Source organism: Loxodonta africana, chromosome 4 (genome assembly GCF_030014295.1).
Source record: "Loxodonta africana isolate mLoxAfr1 chromosome 4, mLoxAfr1.hap2, whole genome shotgun sequence".
NCBI lineage: Eukaryota > Metazoa > Chordata > Mammalia > Proboscidea > Elephantidae > Loxodonta > Loxodonta africana.
The window spans coordinates 85150910-85172456 of NC_087345.1; the positions used below are offsets into that span (position 1 = coordinate 85150910).

The window sequence follows — 21547 nt, forward strand, 5'->3', positions numbered from 1 at the left end:
AGCTGGACAAGGCAAACTGCTTCTGTAAAGATTACAGCCTGGAAAACCTTATTGAGACGTTCTACTCTGTAACACATGAAGTTGCCATTACTAGAGGCCTGACTTCACAGAAGCTAAAAACAATAACAAAATTTAGGTTCATTACTATGCTGAAGGAAACAATGAGTATGTTTGTAAAATTTTAACACTAAGTAGAATTAGAAAGAAATCTTTCCTAGAGATTTATAAAATCGAGTAAATGAGTACTTACAGAATTCACAAATGATCTACATCTTGGAATGTCTATGCTAGAAAAAGATGGAGGTATTTGATTAACTAAACAAATTCATAATAGAGTGTCATTAGGATAAACAAAATAAGACAATTAAATATAAAGAATGAAGTGAGTCCAGCAAAGCAGAAGAACATCATGGGTACAGATTAGACATTAAAAGGATGAAAAGCCAGCAGTAGATTAAATAACAGTGGCTATTTGTGAGTGTCAATTGCTATCATGATATAAAAATAAAATAAAGAGATAAAATAATAGGGCAGCAGATAAACGCTGCAATTATCAGCAAGCTTTAATGGCGTCCTTTTGTAAAAGCCAAAGCTATTGTTTTATGTAATAAAGATACATCTTTTAATTACATCCTTCAGGGCTTATTTTACTTGCTTATTTCTTAGGGTATATATGAAAGGATTTAAGAGAGGTGAAATTGAAGTGTTGAGCACTGCTACCCCCTTGTTTAAAGCGACCCTCTCCTCTGTAGAAGGTTTCATATACATAAAAATGCAGCTGCCATAAGAGATAGAGACAACTATCATGTGGGAGGAACAGGTGGAAAAAGCCTTCTTCCTCTGCTGGGCAGAAGGGATCTTCAGAATTGTTCTCAGAATATATGCATAAGAGAGTGTTACCAATGCCAGCGTAATCAGCCGTATGACAAAGGCTGTGATAAAACCTAACAATTCTATGGACTGTGTGTCTGTGCAGGAGAGTTTCAGGACAGGAGAATAGTCACAGGCAAAGTGGTCAATAATGTTGGCATCACAGAATTCCAATCACAAGCACAAGATAAGTCCTGGAGAGATGGTTAACAACCCCGCTAACCAAGAGGTAACAACCAGCTGGGTACAGACTCTGTTGTTCATGATCGTTGCATAGCGAAGGGGTTTGCAGATGGCCACATAGCAGTCATAGGACATGGCACTCAACAGGAAGAACTCTGATGCACCCAAGAAGATGGCAAAAAATAATTGTGCGATACAAGCTTCATAGGACATCATGTTATCCACAGTCACAATGCTGACCAGGTACCTAGGGATCCAGTCAGATATGAATGACATTTCTAAAAATGAAAAATGCCTAAGGAAGAAATACATGGGTGTTTTGAGTTAGGAATCCAATAATGTGAGCAGAATAATGGTCAGATTTCCAGTGACACTGAATAAATATATTCCAAAAAGGAAAATTACAATTTGCCAGTTTGGATCATCTGTTAGTCCTACAAGAATAAATGTTGTCACCATTGTATGGTTTCTCATGGTTAAGTTTCTTCTGAATTCCATCAGTGCTGAAAAAAGAAAGTAATTACTTTTAAGTTTAAAAAAGCATTACTAATATAAATGTAAAAGTGATATGAAGAATAAAGTACCTTACGTGAAATTCATATGGTGTTTTGCTCCCATGATTTTAACCATTTCACATTGCAGTCAGACCCAGGATTGATCCTGCTCACTTCATCTCCTTCTCTGGGTACTCATTTTCTAAACTCCCTTTTCTTCTTTACCTTGCAGAAGAATGGCTTTTTTATTTTCTGTTGTAATAACTGGAAAACTGACCTGGTTTAAGTTTTCTTCAAAATGGGAAGAAGTAACTCCTGCGATCTCACTGGATCCATTAGATTACATTTTTTTTTTTAGGTTAGGTTGATTATATTTCTTGTTAATATAATCTTCCGTCAGTCTCTTTCAGTAAGATATAGCTTTTCTGTATACTTTTCCATTTTAAACAGTCTCAGGTCTGAATTTTTGTATTCTTATAGCAGTGGTAATGTGCTCATGATACATTTTTGGTTGGTGTTTAGTTTCCCTGGTACTGCCAATTACAACTTTTAATTGAACAAACTTTTATGAACTTTAGCACAATGTGAATCTTAAAATCAGTATCTAAATATCAACCTAAAATTATACAATAAATTTGAAGTACATTTACTGTACGTTCAGTTTTGTCAGTGTAAACATCTTTATCAATAAAAGAAATACTACTTTACATCCAGTAATATATAAGTACCAAAGCCTTTCCCAAATACAAAGGAATGTCTATCTATCAAAATTTTATAAAAACTATTGAAAATTACTGTTTATGATGCTGTTTTTTATAAGTAAACTCAGACACTGTTTCAGATATGTACATTCAAACTTTATACGAATATTTTCTTTTTTTCCACTTTCAAATTTAATTGCTTAATCCTATGGTCATCAATTCAGAATAGGATAGGTTCTATGGTTAGTCCTTTGTAAACAAATCAGCATAATAATACTTACTTTCCATGAATTCTACCAAGGTTTTGTTTGCTGATACATTATGGGATATTGCTATTGCAACACTAACCTAAAAGTAATAAGAAGAGTTGTTGTGATAAAATAGTTCTTTCTTTCTAACCCATCTTTTTTCTCTGCTTCCTCACTCTCAATGGAAAACAGGTTCACATTAAAATCCAAGAATGTTTTACAACAAATATAAATATTTGGGGTCCTATTTCTACATATATTCAGTCAGCATACAGTTGGTAGCATTTTCAAAAATATAGACATTTTTTATTTACTAATAAAAATGAATGTTTATTTCAGCCTGATTACCTAACTTAAAATCTGCAAACCGCATTTATTTAGCCAGGATGAAAAATAGTAGTTTTTTTTCTATTGTTGTTATTAATAAGAAATCTCTGCTCATTCACTATAGTTTCTGATTCTCTCTGAAGAAAAATGCTTTTGCAGCCACATCCTCACAGACTTATATTTGCTCTTTATTAACTAAGAAGATGTTTACTTAGAAGAGGTACAGGGCCCTGGCGATTCTTGTAAAGAAGATACTAATTGACTATCTTCATCATTAACTCTGAAAACAAAATGAAAAGTGTTAATTAAGAGTCCAGTAACGGATTCTACTGGAAAACCAGAAACATTGATGTTAAAATGAACTGTAATTACTCTGGGGTGGGGAGGGGGATAAAAAGGCCACGTAAATAATGATGGGTTTTTCAAAGTATTTGAGCTTAGACTGCTCCACAGGGAAGAAAACTGGAGTTCTTCCATTCTCCATTCATATAGGAGAGTAAAGACAGTAATGTTGGCCTCTGTGTAAAAAAACATTGGCCATAAACTGCATTTCATTGAATATTCACCTGTTTTTTTTAGTTCATATTATGAGTTAAAGGTCAAATGTATGTATTTCTTACCCAGCTACACAAACTCTTAGTTTGAAATATTAAATATATGCTAATATGTCTGCTCAAAAGCAATGGCATAACTGATTCTTTGAAAAGCATCTAATTGTAGGTATGATATTAAACCAAATACTTTGAGAACAAAATCTATGTATTTCTCTACTTGTTCTCTAAACCACAAAGTGAATTATTCTTTCATTACATACAATGGAAAATTGCAGAAAAATGAATCTTTTACATTTCATCTTTATTAAGAGATAGTTTAAATGTGTAAAAGATGCTGCGGGGGGAAAAAAAAAAAACCTTAATTTGAAATAGAAAAACATAGGAAGATTTTCTACAGAGAGAAATACCAGGATAAAATTATGCATGAAAAGAAAACTTTTTTTTTTTGGCGTTTTCTTTTTTTTTGGTGTGCCTGACCCAAGCCACATATGCATTGTTTTCAATTGCCTCATATGCATGCTAGTGCTGGACAGTGAATAAGGAAGACCAAAGAATTGACACCTTTGAATTGCGGCGTCGGTGAAGCATATTGAATGTACCATCAACTGTCAAAAGAACGAAAAGATCTGTCTTGGAAGAAGTACAGCCAGAATGCTCCTAAAAGTAAGAAAGACAAAACTGCATGTCACATACTTTAGACGTGTTATCAGGTGCGGTCAGTCCCTGGAGAAGAACATCATGCTTGGTAAAGTAGATGGTCATCAAAAAAGAAAAAGACCCTCAATGAGATGGATTGACACAGTCCCTGCAATATTGGTCTCAAGCATAACAAGGACTGTAAGGATGGCATAGGACTGGGCAGTATTTCATTCTGTTGTACATACGGTCACTATGAGTTGGAACTAACTCAATGGCACCTAACAACAATAATAACAACAACATGAAAGGAAGGAGCCCTGGCGGCACAGTGGTTAAGCTAACTGAAAGTACAGTGTTTCAAACCCACCAACTGCTTGAAGGGACAAAGCAATCTGCTTCTGTAAAGATTATAGCCTTTCAAACATAACAGGGCAATTCTATTCTGTCCTATAGGATCACTACAAGTTGGAACTGACATGACGGCAATGGGTTTATGTATGCATGGGATGAGGTTATTGTGGGAGATGATTAAACATATTTTAGAAAGTGTCTAAACTATAAATTATGTCACTAATGAGAACAATGTCACTTCCACCATGGTGATCCTGCTGGTATTTTAAATACTGGTGGCATAGGTTCCAGCATCATTGCAACACAGAGGCCACCGTCATATGACACACCGACAAATGGCTGATGGGGCAAGATACGAAACCACATAATAAGGCAAGGTCACCTGGGGCATCATTTTAACAGGCACTGTGGTTAGATGTATTGGAAGAAAGAGTTTCAAAACCAAAAAAAAAAAATCAAACTCATTGCAGTTGAGTCGATTCTGACTCATAGCAACCCTATAGGACAGAATAGAACTGATCCACAGAGTTTCCAAGGAAAGCCTGGTGGATTTGAACTGCTGACCTTCTGGTTAGTAGCCGTAGCACTTAACCACTAGGCCACTAGGGTTTTAAACACTTTTTTAAAAAAAGTAGGGGGTTAAAATGATAAATTTTGCCATTACAGGAATTAATTTTTATGATTATATGCTGAAAGTTGTATTGAAATAATTTTGTAAATTATGAAGCATTAAAAAGTATTTGTTCTACTTAATTAAAATTATTTTTAAACACTTTGTTATTTAATCCCAAAGTACAACTTTGAGTATATCCCACCTGAATTTAGAGACCATCTCAAGAAATGATTTGATGCATTGAAAGCTAGTGATTACAGATCAGATGAGTTATAGGATGACATCAAGGGCATCATACATGAAGAAAGCAAAAGATCATTAAAAAGACAGGAAAGAGATAAAAGACCAAAATGGATGTCAAAAGAGAATCTGAAAATTGCTTTTGAACTTAGAGTAGCTAAATTGAATGGAAGAAATGATGAAGTAAGAGTAGTAGAGAAGATTTCAAAGGGCAGCTGGAGAAGAAAAAGTGAAGTATTATAATGACATGCTCAAAGACCTGGAGTTAGAAAACCAAAGGGAAGAACATGCTCAGCATTTCTTAAGCTGAAAAAACTGAAGAAAATTCAAGTCTCATTTTGAAATATTGAAGGATTCTATGGGCAAAAAATTGAATAATGGAGGATGTATCAAAAGAAGATGGGAGGAATACACAGAGTCACTTTATCAAAAAGAATTGATCAACATTCCACCATTTCAGGAGATAGCATATGATCAAGAAGCAGTGGGGCTGAAGGAAGAAGTCCAAGCTGCACTGAAAGGCATTGGCAAAAAACAAGGTTCCAGGAATGGAAATAATAGAAATTAAGATGTTTTAACAAACAGTGCAATTTTGGAAGTGCTCACCTGTCTATGACAAGAAATTTGGAAGATAGCTACCTGGCCAACTGACAGTAAGAGCTCCATATGTGTGTCCATTCCAAAGAAAGGTGATCCAACAGAATGCTTAAATTAACCAACAATGTCATTAATATCAAATGCAAGTAATATTTTGCTACAGATAATTCAAAAACAGTTGTAGCAGTACATCAAAGGGAACTGCTAAAATTTCAAGGTGAGCTCAGAAGAGGATGTGGAATGAGGGATATCCTTGCTGATGTCAGATGGATCTTGGCTAAAAGTAGAGACTACCAAAAAAGATGTTTACCTGTGTCTTATTGACTGTGCAAAAGCATTCAACTGTGTGAATAATATTGGGAACAAATGGGACTTCCAGAACACTTAATAGTGCTCATACAGAACCCGTTCATAGACAAAGAGGCAGTCGTTCCAATAGGACAAGGGGATGCTATGTGATTTAAGATCAGGAAATGTGTGCATCAGAGTTGTATCATTTCAACATACTTATTCAATCTGTATGCTGAGCAAATAACCTGAGAAGCTGTACTTTACGAAGAAGAAAGCAGCATCGGGATTGAGGGAAGACTTACTAATAACCTATGTCATATGCAGATAACACAACCTTGCTTCCTGAAAGCAAAGACAACTTGAAGCAGTTACTGATGAAAATCAAAGACTACAGCCTTCAGTATGGATTAAATTTTAACATAAAGAAAATAAAAATTGAGTGGAGCCAAGATGGCAGAATAGACAGATGCTTCCGGCTAGCCATCTTTACAACAAACACCCAAAAAAACAAGTGAAACGAGTATACTTATGACAGACTAGGAGCCCTGAGCATCAAAGCCCTAAGCATCAACCTTAGAAAATGAACTGAGGGGCAGGCGGAGGAAGAAACGGTTCAGAAGCGGAGAAGAGTTACTGGACCTGAATCGCGGGGAGCCCTCAGGCACCAATCCCATAGTGGCAGCGGCAGGCTGATACTTGCATTTGACCGCAGTTTCCTCATGGAGAAGCAGCCAGCCACACAGCCTACTCACACCTCCGGAAACAGAGAAGAAAGGTGCTCTCGGCAAAACCTAAGTACTTGCATATATTTTACAGTGGCCCCCGCCCCCAAGCCAGCTTCAGCAGCTGAATTCCCTGGGCCTGAGATAGGCCCTATTGAGTGCCTAGAGCCATACTTCTGGCCTTGGAGAAGGAAAAAATTTGCAATTGGGGAAAAGATAATTTACCAGCTCCACTAACCGAGGGAGCTCAGGACAGAAGCAGCTCCTGTCCGGGCATAAACGGTCCGTGGATTTTGAGTACCTTTTCCTTCTGTATGGACCTGTGTGGGCCTATTTCAGGAAAATAGGCCACTATTGGCAGACTCCAACTGTTTCAGCTGTGCAGCGGAGAGTTGGCTGTTTGATGTTTGACATTGCTTTGCCTATTAAACAGGGTCCTCACCTTCCCACATAAGGGGCCTAAGGACTGGTAGCTCCACTCAGGTCACCCAGCCACCCGTGACAGGGGTCCAAAGATAACTGGTACCTCCCAACAGGCATTTATAAAATTTCAATATAAATTTATCATAAAAAGTCTCAGAAAACTAGGAATGGAGGGTATATCCTCACGCTGGCAAAGAACAGCTGTAAAAAACCTACACCTAATGTGATACTTAATGTTGGATCTTCGTCTTTGACTGTGGTGCTTCTCTTTGCTCTGATACCAGAAAGCAGCTGTCTTTTGCAGCTCTGCTTTCTGAATGTATTTCACTAGTATGTTTATCGAAAGCGTGTTATAGTGTGTGTGTGTGTGAGACTGGGAGAAGGAGTAATTCTCTGATGAACTAATTTAGCTTCAGTCTTAAAAAAAAAAGCTTCAGTCTTAGGTCGGTGTAATTTGCATAGGCTCTTTAAGTTAGCTTCTGGCATAAAGCACTCTTTTCTAAATGAAAAGTTCTTTAATTTATACTAACAGAGAGATTTGTAGTTTTTTTTTTTTACTATCTTCATTAAATCTAAAAGTGAATACTTCTATATAAGTTCATTATTGTGTCATTAGGAACTACACATGTTTTAGTAAAATATTAACATTATGTAGTATAAGGAAGATTTTCTAGAGATTTATAAAATCAGATGAATGCTTGTAAATTTCACAAATGATCTACATCTCAACACATCTATACTATAAAAACGTGGAGGTATTGGACTTCCAGTATTGATTCATAATGGAATATTTCGAAGATAAATAAGAGAGCTAAGTTGAAAGAGTGAGGTGATTTCAGCAACACATAAGAGAACATCATGGATACAGTTTATACCATTAAAGGAAAAACATCAGGAGTAGATTCCCTACACAATGATTAATTGCAGGTGATGTAATCATAATCCTAATATAAAAACAAAATAAATGGGTATGGTATCAGAGTAGTCTTATAGGCTACATTTTTCAATAAATGTTAGTGGTTTTCTTTTATAAAAGCTGAACTTTTTTTTTTTAATTAATTTTTATTTTGCTTTAAGTGAAAGTTTATAAATCAGGTCAGTCTCTCATACAAAAATTTACATACACCTTGCTATACACTCCTAATTGCCCACCCTTTGATGAGATAGCACAGTACTTCCCTCCACTCTCTCTCCTCGTGTACATTCGGGTAGCTTCTGGCCACCTCTGCCCTCTCATCTCCCCTCCAGACCTGAGATGCCAACATAGTCTCGTGTCGACTTGATCCAAGAAGGTCATTCTTAACCAGTCTCATTTTCCATCCCCTATTCCAGTCCAATCCCCATCTGAAGAGTTGGATCTGGGAATGGTTCCTGCCCTGGGGTAACAGAAGTTCTGAGGTCCATGGCCTCCAGAGTTCCCCTAGTCCCAGTCTGACCATTAAGTCTGGTCTTTTTACGAGGATTTGGGGTCTGCATCCCGCTGCTCTCCTGCTTCCTCAGGATTTCTCTGTTGAGTTCCCTGTCAGGGCAGTCATCGGTTGTAGACAGGTACCATCTAGCTCTTCTGGTCTCAGGCTGATGGAGTCTCTGGTTTATGTGGTCCTTTTTGTCTCTTAGGGTCATAATTATTTTGTGCCTTTGGTGTTCTTCATTCTTCCTTGTTCCAGGTGGGTTGAAACCAATAGATGCATCTTAGATGGCCGCTTGCTAGCGTTTAAGACCCCAGATGCCACTCTCCAAAGTGAGATGCAGAATGTTTTCTTAATAGATTTTACTATGCCAATTGACTTAGATGTCTCCTGAAACCATGGTCCTCAAACCCCGGCCCCTACTATGCTGGCCTTTGAAGTGTTCAGTTTTTTAAGGAAACTTCTTTGATTTTGGTTTAGTCCATTTGTGTTGACCTCTCCTGTATTGTGTATCCCTTCATCTAAAATGAAACTTATCTACTATCTAATTACTGAATACCCTTCTCCCTCCCTCCCACCCTCCCCCTCCCGTAACCATCAAAGGGTATTTTCTTCTCTGCTTAAACTGTTTCTCCAGTTCTTATAATAGCGGTCTTATATGCTATTTGTCCTTTTGCAGTTGACTGATTTCACTCAGCATAATGTCTTCCAGATTTCTCCATGTTATGAAATGTTTCATGGATTCAACATTGTTCTTTATCGATGCATAGCATTCCATTGTGTGAATATACCACAGTTTATTTACCCATTCATCCTTTGATGGGCACCTTGGTTGCTTCCTTCTTTTTGTTATTGTCAACAGTGCTGCCATGAACATGGGTGTGCATATATCTGTTTGTGTAAAGGCTCTTATTTCTCTAGGATATATTCCAAGGAGTGGGATTCCTGGATCATATGGTGGTTCTATTTCTAGCTTTTTAAGGAAGTGCCAAATTGATTTCCAAAGTAGTTGTATCATTTTACATTCCCACCAGCAGTGTATAAGTGTTCTAGTCACTCCACAACCTCTCCAACATTGATTATTTTGTGTTTTTTGGATTAATACCAGCCTTGTTGGAGTGAGATGAAATCTGCTTGTAGTTTTGATTTGCATTTCTCTAATGGTTAATGATCAAGAGCATTTCCTCATGTATCTGTTAACCGCCTGAATGTCTTCTTTAGAGAAGTGTCTGTTCATATCCTTTGCCCATTTTTTAATTGGGTTATTTGTCTTTTTGTGGTTGAGTTTTAGCAGAATCATGTAGATTTTAGAGATCAGGTGCTGGTCAGAGATGTCATAGGTGAAAACTTTTTTCCAGTCTGTAGGTAGTCTCTTTATTCTTTTTGTGAAGGCTTTGGATGAGCACAGGTGTTTGATTTTTAGGAGCTCCCAGTTATCTCGTTTCTTTGGCGTTTTTAGTAATGGTTTGTATTCTGAAAAGCTAAAGTTTTTTTAAGGTAATGATACATTTTTGAACTATAACCTTCAGGGCTTGTTTTACTTGCTTATTTCTTAGGGGATATATAAAAGGATTTAAGACAGGTGCAATTGAAGTGTTGAGCACGGCTACCCCCTTGTTTAAAGCGACACTTTCCTCTGCAGAAGGTTTAATATACCTAAAAATGCAGCTGCCATAAGTGATAGAGACAACAATCATGTGGGAGGAACAGGTGGAAAAAGCATTCTTCCTTTGCTGTGCAGAAGGGATCCTCAGAATTTTTCTCAGAATATATGCACAGGAGAACATCACCAGTGCAAGTGTTATCAGCAGTATGACAATGGCTGAAATAAAACCTAACAATTCTATGGAACACGTGTCTGTGCAGGAGAGTTTCAGAACAGGAGAATAGTCACAGCCAAAGTGGTTAATAATATTAGTATCACAGAATTCCAACCCCAAGCACACGATAAGTCCAGGAGAGATGGTTAACAACCCAGCTAACCAAGAGGTAACAACCAGCTGGGCACAGACTCTGTTGTTCACAACCGTTGCATAGTGAAGGGGTTTGCAGATGGCCACATAGCAGTCATAGCACATGGCAGTCAACAGGAAGAACTCTGATGCACCGAAGAAGATGACAAAAAGCAATTGTGTTACACAAGAACCATAGGAAATCATATTATCCGTAGTCACAATGCTGACCAGGTACCTAGGGATACGCACAGATGTGAATGACATTTCTAAAAGTGAAAAATGCCTAAGAAAGCAATACTTGAGTGTTCTGAGTTGGGAATTCAGTAGAGTGAGCAGGATAATTGCCAAATTTCCAGTGACACTCAATAAATATGTTAGAAATAGAAAAAGGAAAATTACAATTTGCCAGTTTGGGTCATCAGTTAGTCCAACAACAATAAATGTTGTCACCATTGGATGGTTTCTCATGGTTAAATGTCTTCAGAATTCCATGAAAGCTGGAAAAAAAAAGTTACTTCTAAATTTAAAAAATCATTACTAAGTATAAATTAAAGTGATAGGAAAAGTAAAGTAACTCAATTGAAATTCACATGTTCTTTTGCTTCCATGATTATAACCATTCACATAGCAGTCAGAACCCAGGATTGATCCTGCTTATCTCATCCCCTTCTCCAAAACAAATTAAAAAATGAAACTCACTGCTATTGAGTGGATTCAGACTCATAGCAACCCTATAGAACAGATTAGAACTGCCCCACAAGGTTTCCAAGGCAACGATCTTTACAGAAGCAGATTGCTACACCGTTCTCCTACAGAGAAGCTGGTGGGCACAAACCACTGACTTCTGGGTTAGTAGGTGAACTCTTTAACCACTGTGCAACCAGGGTTTCTTCTCTCCTTATCTGGAATGAACTCTATGGCAATGGTTTTTTTCCTATTTAGTTGAGAGCTTTTATCAAGAATGAGTGCGGGACTTTATCAGAGGCCTTTTCTGAGCTGATTGAGACAATCATGTGATTCCTTTCCTTTGATTTAATTATATGGTGGGTTACTTTGATTTTATAATGTTGAATCATCCTCGCATAGCTGGTATGAATCCCATTTGGTTGTGATGCCTTATATATTTTTTCATATGATTCTGAATTCTATTGGCTAGGATTTCTTTGAGAATTTTTGCATGTAGGGTCGCTATGAGTCGGAACCGACTCGACGGCAGTGGGTTTGGTTTTCAGTTTGGTATATCCATAAGATATATTCGTCTGTCATATTCACTTTGTGTTGTGTCTTTGTCTGCTTTCGGTATTGGGTTATGTAGGCTTCACAGAACAAATTTGGAAGTATACCTTCCTTTTCTATGTTCTGAAATAGTTTGAATAGTACTAGTGTGATCTCTTCTCTGAATGTTTGGTAGAATTCTCCAGTGAAGCCATTTGGACCAGGTCTTTTGTTTTGTTAGGAGATTTTTTTTTTTTTTTTCTTTATCTTTCGATATCTTCTCTTGTTATGGTCTCGTCAGAAATTCAACTTCAGTTTGTGTTAGTTTAGGTAGGTAGTGTATTTCTAGAAATTTATCCATTTCCTCTAGGTTTTCAAATCTGTTGGAGTACACTTTTTCATAGTACACTGTTATGATGCTTTTTATTTCAGTTGGGTCTCCTGTAATGTCCCACATTTCATTTTTTATTTGGGTTATTTGCTTCCTTTCCTGGTTTTCTTTTGTCCGTTTTACCAATCATCTGTCAATTTTGTTGATTCTTGAAGCAACTTTTGGTTTTGTTGATTCTTTCTATTGTTTTCCTGTTTCACTTATTTCTGCTCTGATATTTATTATTTCCTTTCTTCTGGTGGCTCTGAGCTTCTTTTGCTCTTCTCTTTCAACATGTTGGAGTTATAAATCCAATGTTTTGATTACATCTCTTGTTTGATGTGTGCATCTATTGCTATAAATTGACAACTGAACACTATCTTTTCTGTGTCCCAGAAATTTGGTATGATATATTTTCATTCTTGTTTGATTCTAGGACTTTTTTGATTCCATCTTTGATTTCTTCTGTTGTGCAGTGGTTTTTAAGCAAGTTGTTATTCCGTTTCCAAGTTTTTAAAAAATTTTTTCCCTTGTTCTTCCTGTTATTATTTCCTGCTTTTATGGCACTATGATCAGAGGAGATGCTTTGTATTATCACAATATTTTGGACTTTGTTGAGGGTTGCTTTGTGGCCTAAGATGAGGCCTATTCTATACAATGTTCATGTGCATTGTAAAAGAATGTATAATTTGGTCCTGTTGTAGTATTCTATATATGTCTATAAGGGCAAGTTGATAGCAAAAGAGATTATATAATATCTAAAGAACAGAGAGAGAAAGGAATGAAGAAAAATAAACAGATCCTCAGAGAAATGTAGAAAACAATTAAGCCTACTAACGTATGTGCTGTTGAGCTGTCAGATACCATAGTGAGGTGGTCAATTAGGACAAGGAGCAGAACTCAGAGTATCAAGTCTTTACTCACTTACTGCTTATTGTGCAGGTAAGGGGCAAAAAACAGAAAAATATTGTCTCCCCAATGTTCCATTTTCCCCACAGAACAAAACAAGATGAAGGTCAGCCAGCTGACCTACAATTGTGAGGGGAAAACAGTCTTAATGCTGAGGAAAATTGAACAAAAGGCTTCTGCCATTTTATGGACCCAAGGGGCCAAGGGAAGCAAGAGGGGGTTGAAAAATGACATGGCAGAGGCATCTGACTTCTCTAACTTCATGAGGGGGACAGAGAGACTCCTTATCAGCATCAACAGGCCAAGACTGATTCCTGTGAGGTGGAGGTCAGACATACCTTCACCCTCTAACCTTTTTACCAATTCTGAAAAAAGCTGTCCCTCCCACGGCACTCTCTGCTTCTCTGTTGGGTTTGATAATTCATTACAATGGCCACACAGAACCCACAGACCATATTCCCAATTGCGAGGTTTATTCGGGAAGCAACAGATTATATAGCTCAGGATCAGAAACAACTGAGGATACAGTTCTTCGATCAAAGCAGCCTCTTTTCAACCATGACTACAGACAGCCATCTCTCTGGCCCCCAGCCTCTGGGCACCTCGGCCCAGCTTCTGTCTGGCTAGGGCAAGTGTTACAAATAGTTCTACCAATAAGTGCCCAGGGGCACAGGAATCCTTGGCCCAAAGGCACTCAGCTGTCCTGCTCCACGGGTTGGCAATCCTAACTCCACCAAATGCCCAGAGGCACCCTAATCCATCAAGAAATCTTGGCCCGGAGGCATTCATCTCTCTCACTCTGTGGATTGGAACACCCACTGTAACTGCCAGAAAGCCCACTGTCTCATCTCACACAGCTGTCATCCTTGGTGGGCCACTAGTACCTCACTTGCTTAGGCCCACCCTGTCATTTGGTGAAGGTACAAGTTATATTTGGGGAAAGGCTACATAAAAATGATCCTTCACACCACAGACCACCCCCTGGCTTTTCTAGCCATAATTCTTTCATACTTGGAGGATAAAATCCATTCCCAATCATTTTACCAGTCTAAAGCAGTCACTAACAATTAGTCCTTCAGTAGGGCAAAGAGGCCTCAGGGCAAGGTAACTTATGTACCAGCTATTTAGTTCTGCTGAAGGTATCCATTTGGCCTGGTCAGGTTCTCCAAAAGTTATTTTGTCTTCACCTTATTAGGCCTCTGATAAAATTTAACTGCAAGGTGGGAGCCAAGATGGCGGACTAGGCAGACGTTACCTCGGATCCCTCTTACAACAAAGACACGGAAAAACAAGTGAATCGATCACATACATAACAATCTACGAACCCTGAACAACAAACACAGATTTAGAGACGGAGAACGAACTAATACGGGGAAGCAGCGATTGTTTCCAGAGCCTGGAGCCAGAGTACCAGTCAGGTACGGCACAAGCACAGAGACCTGCTCCACCCCCCTGAACTAACCCCGGGAGGGGGACCAGCCGGTTCCACGGGCGGCGTGGGACGCAGCCGGTAGGAGAAGTCCCCGGGAGGCAGTGACTGATCTTGGAGCAGAAAGAGTAGCATCCGAGCCGGGGAACCGTCCCGCAGGGATTTGGACTGCACGCAGGCGGCTTCATTAACATCTGAATAGCCTGAGCCAAAGGGAGAACTCTGATAGGGATCTGACTGCAGTTTTTTGTTAGCGGATTTTCTGGAAAAACTAGTTTCCCAGTGATGGCTCGGAGACAACAATCCATATCAAACCACTTAAAGAAGCAGACCGGGACAGCTTCTCCAACCCCCCAAACAAAAGAATCAAAATCTTTCCCAAATGAAGATACAATTTTGGAATTATCAGATACAGAATATAAAAAACTAATTTACAGAATGCTTAATGATATCACAAATGAAATTAGGATATCTGCAGAAAAAGCCAAGGAACACACTGATAAAACTGTTGAAGAACTCAAAAAGATTATTCAAGAACATACTGGAAAAATTAATAAGTTGCAAGAATCCATAGAGAGACAACATGTAGAAATCCAAAAGATTAACAATAAAATAACAGAATTAGACAACGTAATAGGAAGTCAGAGGAGCAGACTCGAGCAATTAGAATGCAGACTGGGACATCTGGAGGACCAGGGAATCAACACCAACATAGCTGAAAAAAAATCAGATAAAAGAATTAAAAAAAATGAAGAAACCCTAAGAATTATGTGGGACTCTATCAAGAAGGATAACCTGCGGGTGATTGGAGTCCCAGAACAGGGAGAGGGGACAGAAAACACAGAGAAAATAGTTGAAGAACTTCTGACAGAAAACTTCCCTGACATCATGAAAGACGAAAGGATATCTATCCAAGATGCTCATCGAACCCCATTTAAGATTGATCCAAAAAGAAAAACACCAAGACATATTATCATCAAACTCACCAAAACCAAAGATAAAGAGAAAATTTTAAAAGCAGCCAGGGAGAAAAGAAAGGTTTCCTTCAAGGGAGAATCAATAAGAATATGTTCTGACTACTCAGCAGAAACCATGCAGGCAAGAAGGGAATGGGACGACATATACAGAACACTGAAGGAGAAAAACTGCCAGCCAAGGATCATATATCCAGCAAAACTCTCTCTGAAATATGAAGGCGAAATTAAGATATTTACAGATAAACACAAGTTTAGAGAATTTGCAAAAACCAAACCAAAGCTACAAGAAATACTAAAGGATATTGTTTGGTCAGAGAACCAATAATATCAGATATCAGCACAACACAAGGTCACAAAACAGAACGTCCTGATATCAACTCAAATAGGGAAATCACAAAAACAAACAAATTAAGACTAATTAAAAAAAAAAATACACATAACAGGGAATCATGGAAGTCAATAGGTAAAAGATCACAATAATCAAAAAGAGGGACTAAATACAGGAGGCATTGAACTGCCATATGGAGAGTGATACAAGGCGATATAGAGCAATACAAGTTAGATTTTTACTTAGAAAAATAGGGGTATATAATGAGGTAACCACAAAAAGGTATAACAACTCTATAACTCAAGACAAAAACCAAGAAAAACGTAACGACTCAACTAACATAAAGTCAAGCACTATGAAAATGAGGATCTCACAATTTACTAAGAAAAACGCCTCAGCACAAAAAAGTATGTGGAAAAATGAAATTGTCAACAACACACATAAAAAGGCATCAAAATGACAGCACTAAAAACTTATTTATCTATAATTACCCTGAATGTAAATGGACTAAATGCACCAATAAAGAGACAGAGAGTCACAGACTGGATAAAGAAACACGATCCATCTATATGCTGCCTACAAGAGACACACCTTAGACTTAGAGACTCAAACAAACTAAAACTCAAAGGATGGAAAAAAGTATATCAAGCAAACAATAAGCAAAAAAGAAGAGGAGTAGCAATATTAATTTCTGACAAAATAGACTTTAGACTTAAATCCACCACAAAGGATAAAGAAGGACACTATATAATGATAAAAGGGACAATTGATCAGGAAGACATAACCATATTAAATATTTACGCACCCAATGACAGGGCTGCAAGATACATAAATCAAATTTTAACAGAACTGAAAAGCGAGATAGATACCTCCACAATTATAGTAGGAGACTTCAACACACCACTTTCGGAGAAGGACAGGACATCTAGTAAGAAGCTCAACAGAGACACGGAAGATCTAATTACAACAATCAACCAACTTGACCTCATTGACTTATACAGAACTCTCCACCCAACTGCTGCAAAATATACTTTTTTTTCCAGCGCACATGGAACATTCTCTAGAATAGACCACATATTAGGTCATAAAACAAACCTTTGCAGAGTCCAAAACATCGAAATATTACAAAGCATCTTCTCAGATCACAAGGCAACAAAACTAGAGATCAATAACAGAAAAACGAGGGAAAAGAAATCAAATACTTGGAAAATGAACAATACCCTCCTGAAAAAAGACTGGGTTATAGAAGACATCAAGGAGGGAATAAGGAAATTCATAGAAAGCAACGAGAATGAAAATACTTCCTATAAAAACCTCTGGGACACAGCAAAAGCAGTGCTCAGAGGCCAATTTATATCAATAAATGCACACATACAAAAAGAAGAAAGAGCCAAAATCAGAGAACTGTCCCTACAACTTGAACAAATAGAAAGTGAGCAACAAAAGAATCCATCAGGCACCAGAAGAAAACAAATAATAAAAATTAGAGCTGAACTAAATGAATTAGAGAATAGAAAAACAATTGAAAGAATTAACAAAGCCAAAAGCTGGTTCTTTGAAAAAATTAACAAAATTGATAAACCATTGGCTAGACTGACTAAAGAAATACAGGAAAGGAAACAAATAACCCGAATAAGAAATGAGAAGGACCACATCACAACAGAACCAAATGAAATTAAAAGAATCATTTCAGATTATTATGAAAAATTGTACTCTAACAAATTTGAAAACCTAGAAGAAATGGATGAATTCCTGGAAAAACACTACCTACCTAAACTAACACATTCAGAAGTAGAACAACTAAATAGACCCATAACAAAAAAAGAGATTGAAACGGTAATCAAAAAACTCCCAACAAAAAAAAGTCCTGGTCCGGACGGCTTCACTGCAGAGTTCTACCAAATTTTCAGAGAAGAGTTAACACCACTACTACTAAAGGTATTCCAAAGCATAGAAAATGACGGAATACTACCCAACTCATTCTATGAAGCCACCATCTCCCTGATACCAAAACCAGGTAAAGACATTACAAAAAAAGAAAATTATAGACCTATATCCCTCATGAACATTGATGCAAAAATCCTCAACAAAATTCTAGCCAATAGAATCCAACAACACGTCAAAAAAATAATTCACCCTGATCAAGTGGGATTTATACCAGGTATGCAAGGCTGGTTTAATATCAGAAAAACCATTAATGTAATCCATCACATAAATAAAACAAAAGACAAAAACCACATGATCTTATCAATTGATGCAGAAAAGGCATTTGACAAAGTCCAACACCCATTCATGATAAAAACTCTTACCAAAATAGGAATTGAAGGAAAATTCCTCAACATAATAAAGGGCATCTATGCAAAGCCAACAGCCAATGTCACTCTAAATGGAGAGAACCTGAAAGCATTTCCCTTGAGAACGGGAACCAGACAAGGATGCCCTTTATCACCGCTCTTATTCAACATCCTGTTGGAAGTCTTAGCCAGGGCAATCAGGCTAGACAAAGAAATAAAAGGTATCCGGATTGGCAAGGAAGAAGTAAAGTTATCACTATTTGCAGATGACATGATTATATACACAGAAAACCCTAAGGAATCCTCCAGAAAACTACTGAAACCAATAGAAGAGTTTGGCAGAGTCTCAGGTTATAAAATAAACATACAAAAATCACTTGGATTCCTCTACATCAACAAAAAGAACACCGAAGAGGAAATAACCAAATCAATACCATTCACAGTAGCCCCCAAGAAGATAAGATACTTAGGAATAAATCTTACCAAGGATGTAAAAGACCTATACAAAGAAAACTACAAAGCTCTACTACAAGAAATTCAAAAGGACATACTTAAGTGGAAAAACATACCTTGCTCATGGATAGGAAGACTTAACATAGTAAAAATGTCTATTCTACCAAAAGCCATCTATACATTTAACGCACTTCCGATCCAAATTCCAATGTCATATTTTAAGGGGATAGAGAAACAAATCACCAATTTCATATGGAACGGAAAGAAGCCCCGGATAAGCAAAGCACTACTGAAAAAGAAGAAGAAAGTGGGAGGCCTCACCTTACCTGACTTCAGAAACTATTATACAGCCACAGTAGTCAAAACAGCCTGGTATTGGTACAACAACAGACACATAGACCAATGGAACAGAATTGAGAACCCAGACATAGATCCATCCACGTATGAGCAGCTGATATTTGACAAAGGATCAGTGTCAATTAACTGGGGAAAAGATAGCCTTTTTAACAAATGGTGCTGGCATAACTGGATATCCATTTGCAAAAAAATGAAACAGGACCCATACCTCACACCATGCACAAAAACTAACTCCAAGTGGATCAAAGACCTAAACATAAAGACTAAAACGATAAAGATCATGGAAGAAAAAATTGGGACAACCCTAGGAGCCCTAATACAAGGTATAAACAGAATACAAAACATTACCAAAAATGATGAAGAGAAACCCGATAACTGGGAGCTCCTAAAAATCAAACACCTATGCTCATCTAAAGACTTCACCAAAAGAGTAAAAAGACCACCTACAGACTGGGAAAGAATTTTCAGCTATGACATCTCCGACCAGCGCCTGATCTCTAAAATCTACATGATTCTGTCAAAACTCAACCACAAAAAGACAAACAACCCAATCAAGAAGTGGGCAAAGGATATGAACACACATTTCTCTAAAGAAGATATTCAGGCAGCCAACAGATACATGAGAAAATGCTCTCGATCATTAGCCATTAGAGAAATGCAAATTAAAACTACAATGAGATTCCATCTCACACCAGCAAGGCTGGCATTAATCCAAAAAACACAAAATAATAAATGTTGGAGAGGCTGCGGAGAGATTGGAACTCTCATACACTGCTGGTGGGAATGTAAAATGGTACAACCACTTTGGAAATCTATCTGGCGTTATCTTAAACAGTTAGAAATAGAAGTACCATACAACCCAGAAATCCCACTCCTAGGAATATACCCTAGAGATACAAGAGCCTTCATACAAACAGATATATGCACACCCATGTTTATTGCAGCTCTGTTTACAATAGCAAAAAGTTGGAAGCAACCAAGGTGTCCATCAACGGATGAATGGGTAAATAAATTGTGGTATATTCACACAATGGAATACTACGCATCGATAAAGAACAGTGACGAATCTCTGAAACATTTCATAACATGGAGGAACCTGGAAGGCATTATGCTGAGCGAAATTAGTCAGAGGCAAAAGGACAAATATTGTATAAGACCACTATTATAAGATCTTGAGAAATAGTAAACCTGAGAAGAACACATACTTTTGTGGTTACGAGTGGGGGAGGGAGGGAGGGTGGGAGAGGGTTTTTTATTGATTAATCAGTAGATAAGAACTGCTTTAGGTGAAGGGAAAGACAATACTCAATACATGGAAGGTCAGCTCAATTGGACTGGACCAAAAGCAAAGAAGTTTCCGGGATAAAATGAATGCTTCAAAGGTCAGCGGAGCAAGCGCGGGGGTCTGGGGAACATGGTTTGCGGAGACTTCTAAGTCAATTGGCAAAATAATTCTATTATGAAATCATTCTGCATCCCACTTTGAAATGTGGCGTCTGGGGTCTTAAATGCTAACAAGCAGCCATCTAAGATGCAGCAATTGGTCTCAACCCACCTGGAGCAAAGGAAAATGAAGAACACCAAGCCCACATGACAACTAAGAGCCCAAGAGACAGAAAGGGCCACATGAACCAGAGACCTACATCATCCTGAGACCAGAAGAACTAGTTGGTGCCCGGCCACAATCGATGACTGCCCTGACAGGGAGCTCAGCAGAGGACCCCTGAGGGAGCAGGAGATCAGTGGGATGCAGACCCCAAATTCTCATAAGAAGACCAAACTTAATGGTCTGACTGAGACTGGAGGAATCCCGGCGGCCATGCTCCCCAGACCTTCAGTTGACACAGGACAGGAACCATCCCCGAAGACAACTCATCAGAAATGAAAGGGACTGGTCAGCGGGTGGGAGAGAGATGCTGATGAAGAGTGAGCTAATTATATCAGGTGGACACTTGAGATTGTGTTGGCAACTCTTGCCTGGAGGGGGGATGGGAGGATAGAGAGAGAGGGAAGCCGGCAAAATTGTCAAGAAAGGAGAGACTGAAAGGGCTGACTCAAGACGGGGAGAGTAAGTGGGAGTAGGGAGTGAGATGTATGTAAACTTATATGTGACAGACTGATTGGATTTGTAAACGTTCACTTGAAGCTTAATAAAAGTTATTATAAAAAAAAAAAAAATTTAACTGCAAGAAGATTATTCCCTTGCTCTGAGTCTCACGAAGTATCAATGTAGCAAAACCTCTAAGGGACTTTCCTTTCAGCCACTGTACCCCAGTCCAGCAGTACCTCCCCCTTAGTCCACTATTTCATGGTTACTGCTTCTACAATTACAGTTTTTACAATCACAAATTTGTTAACAATCAATGCCCACAACTGAATCATATAATCCTATCAACACCATTCCCCGCCCTCTCTTCCCCGGAACCATCAGGAAAAGAGGAAAATGTTCAGTGAGGATCCTTCCTCGTTCTCTTCATTTTTAGGGTATGCACACCAATGAAGTTATACAAACTGAACACTTCATGCCTTTATCTCCCCTAGTTTTAGGTAGCCCAACCCTATCAAATGAGTACTTTGAGGAGACAAACATGTTCCTTG

At 38.1% G+C, this 21547-nt stretch overlaps 1 protein-coding gene and 1 pseudogene across 1 annotated transcript; both read right to left on the reverse strand.

The window, feature by feature from the left end:
* Positions 1–600: 600 nt before the first annotated feature.
* LOC100661312 (olfactory receptor 6C76-like) lies at positions 601–1527 on the reverse strand (annotated as a pseudogene).
* An 8508-nt stretch (positions 1528–10035) lies between these two features.
* On the reverse strand, positions 10036–11378 carry LOC100661028 (olfactory receptor 6C76-like). Its single transcript, XM_003405522.3, has one exon. It carries the CDS (start codon positions 11083–11085, stop codon positions 10144–10146), a length of 942 nt encoding a protein of 313 aa, XP_003405570.1. The 5' UTR covers positions 11086–11378; the 3' UTR covers positions 10036–10143.
* Positions 11379–21547: the final 10169 nt, after the last annotated feature.

Bases quoted from the DNA above. Each gene is read 5' to 3' on its own strand.
- LOC100661028 (XM_003405522.3), bottom strand. From the start codon at position 11,085: ATGAGAAACCATCCAATGGTGACAACATTTATTGTTGTTGGACTAACT.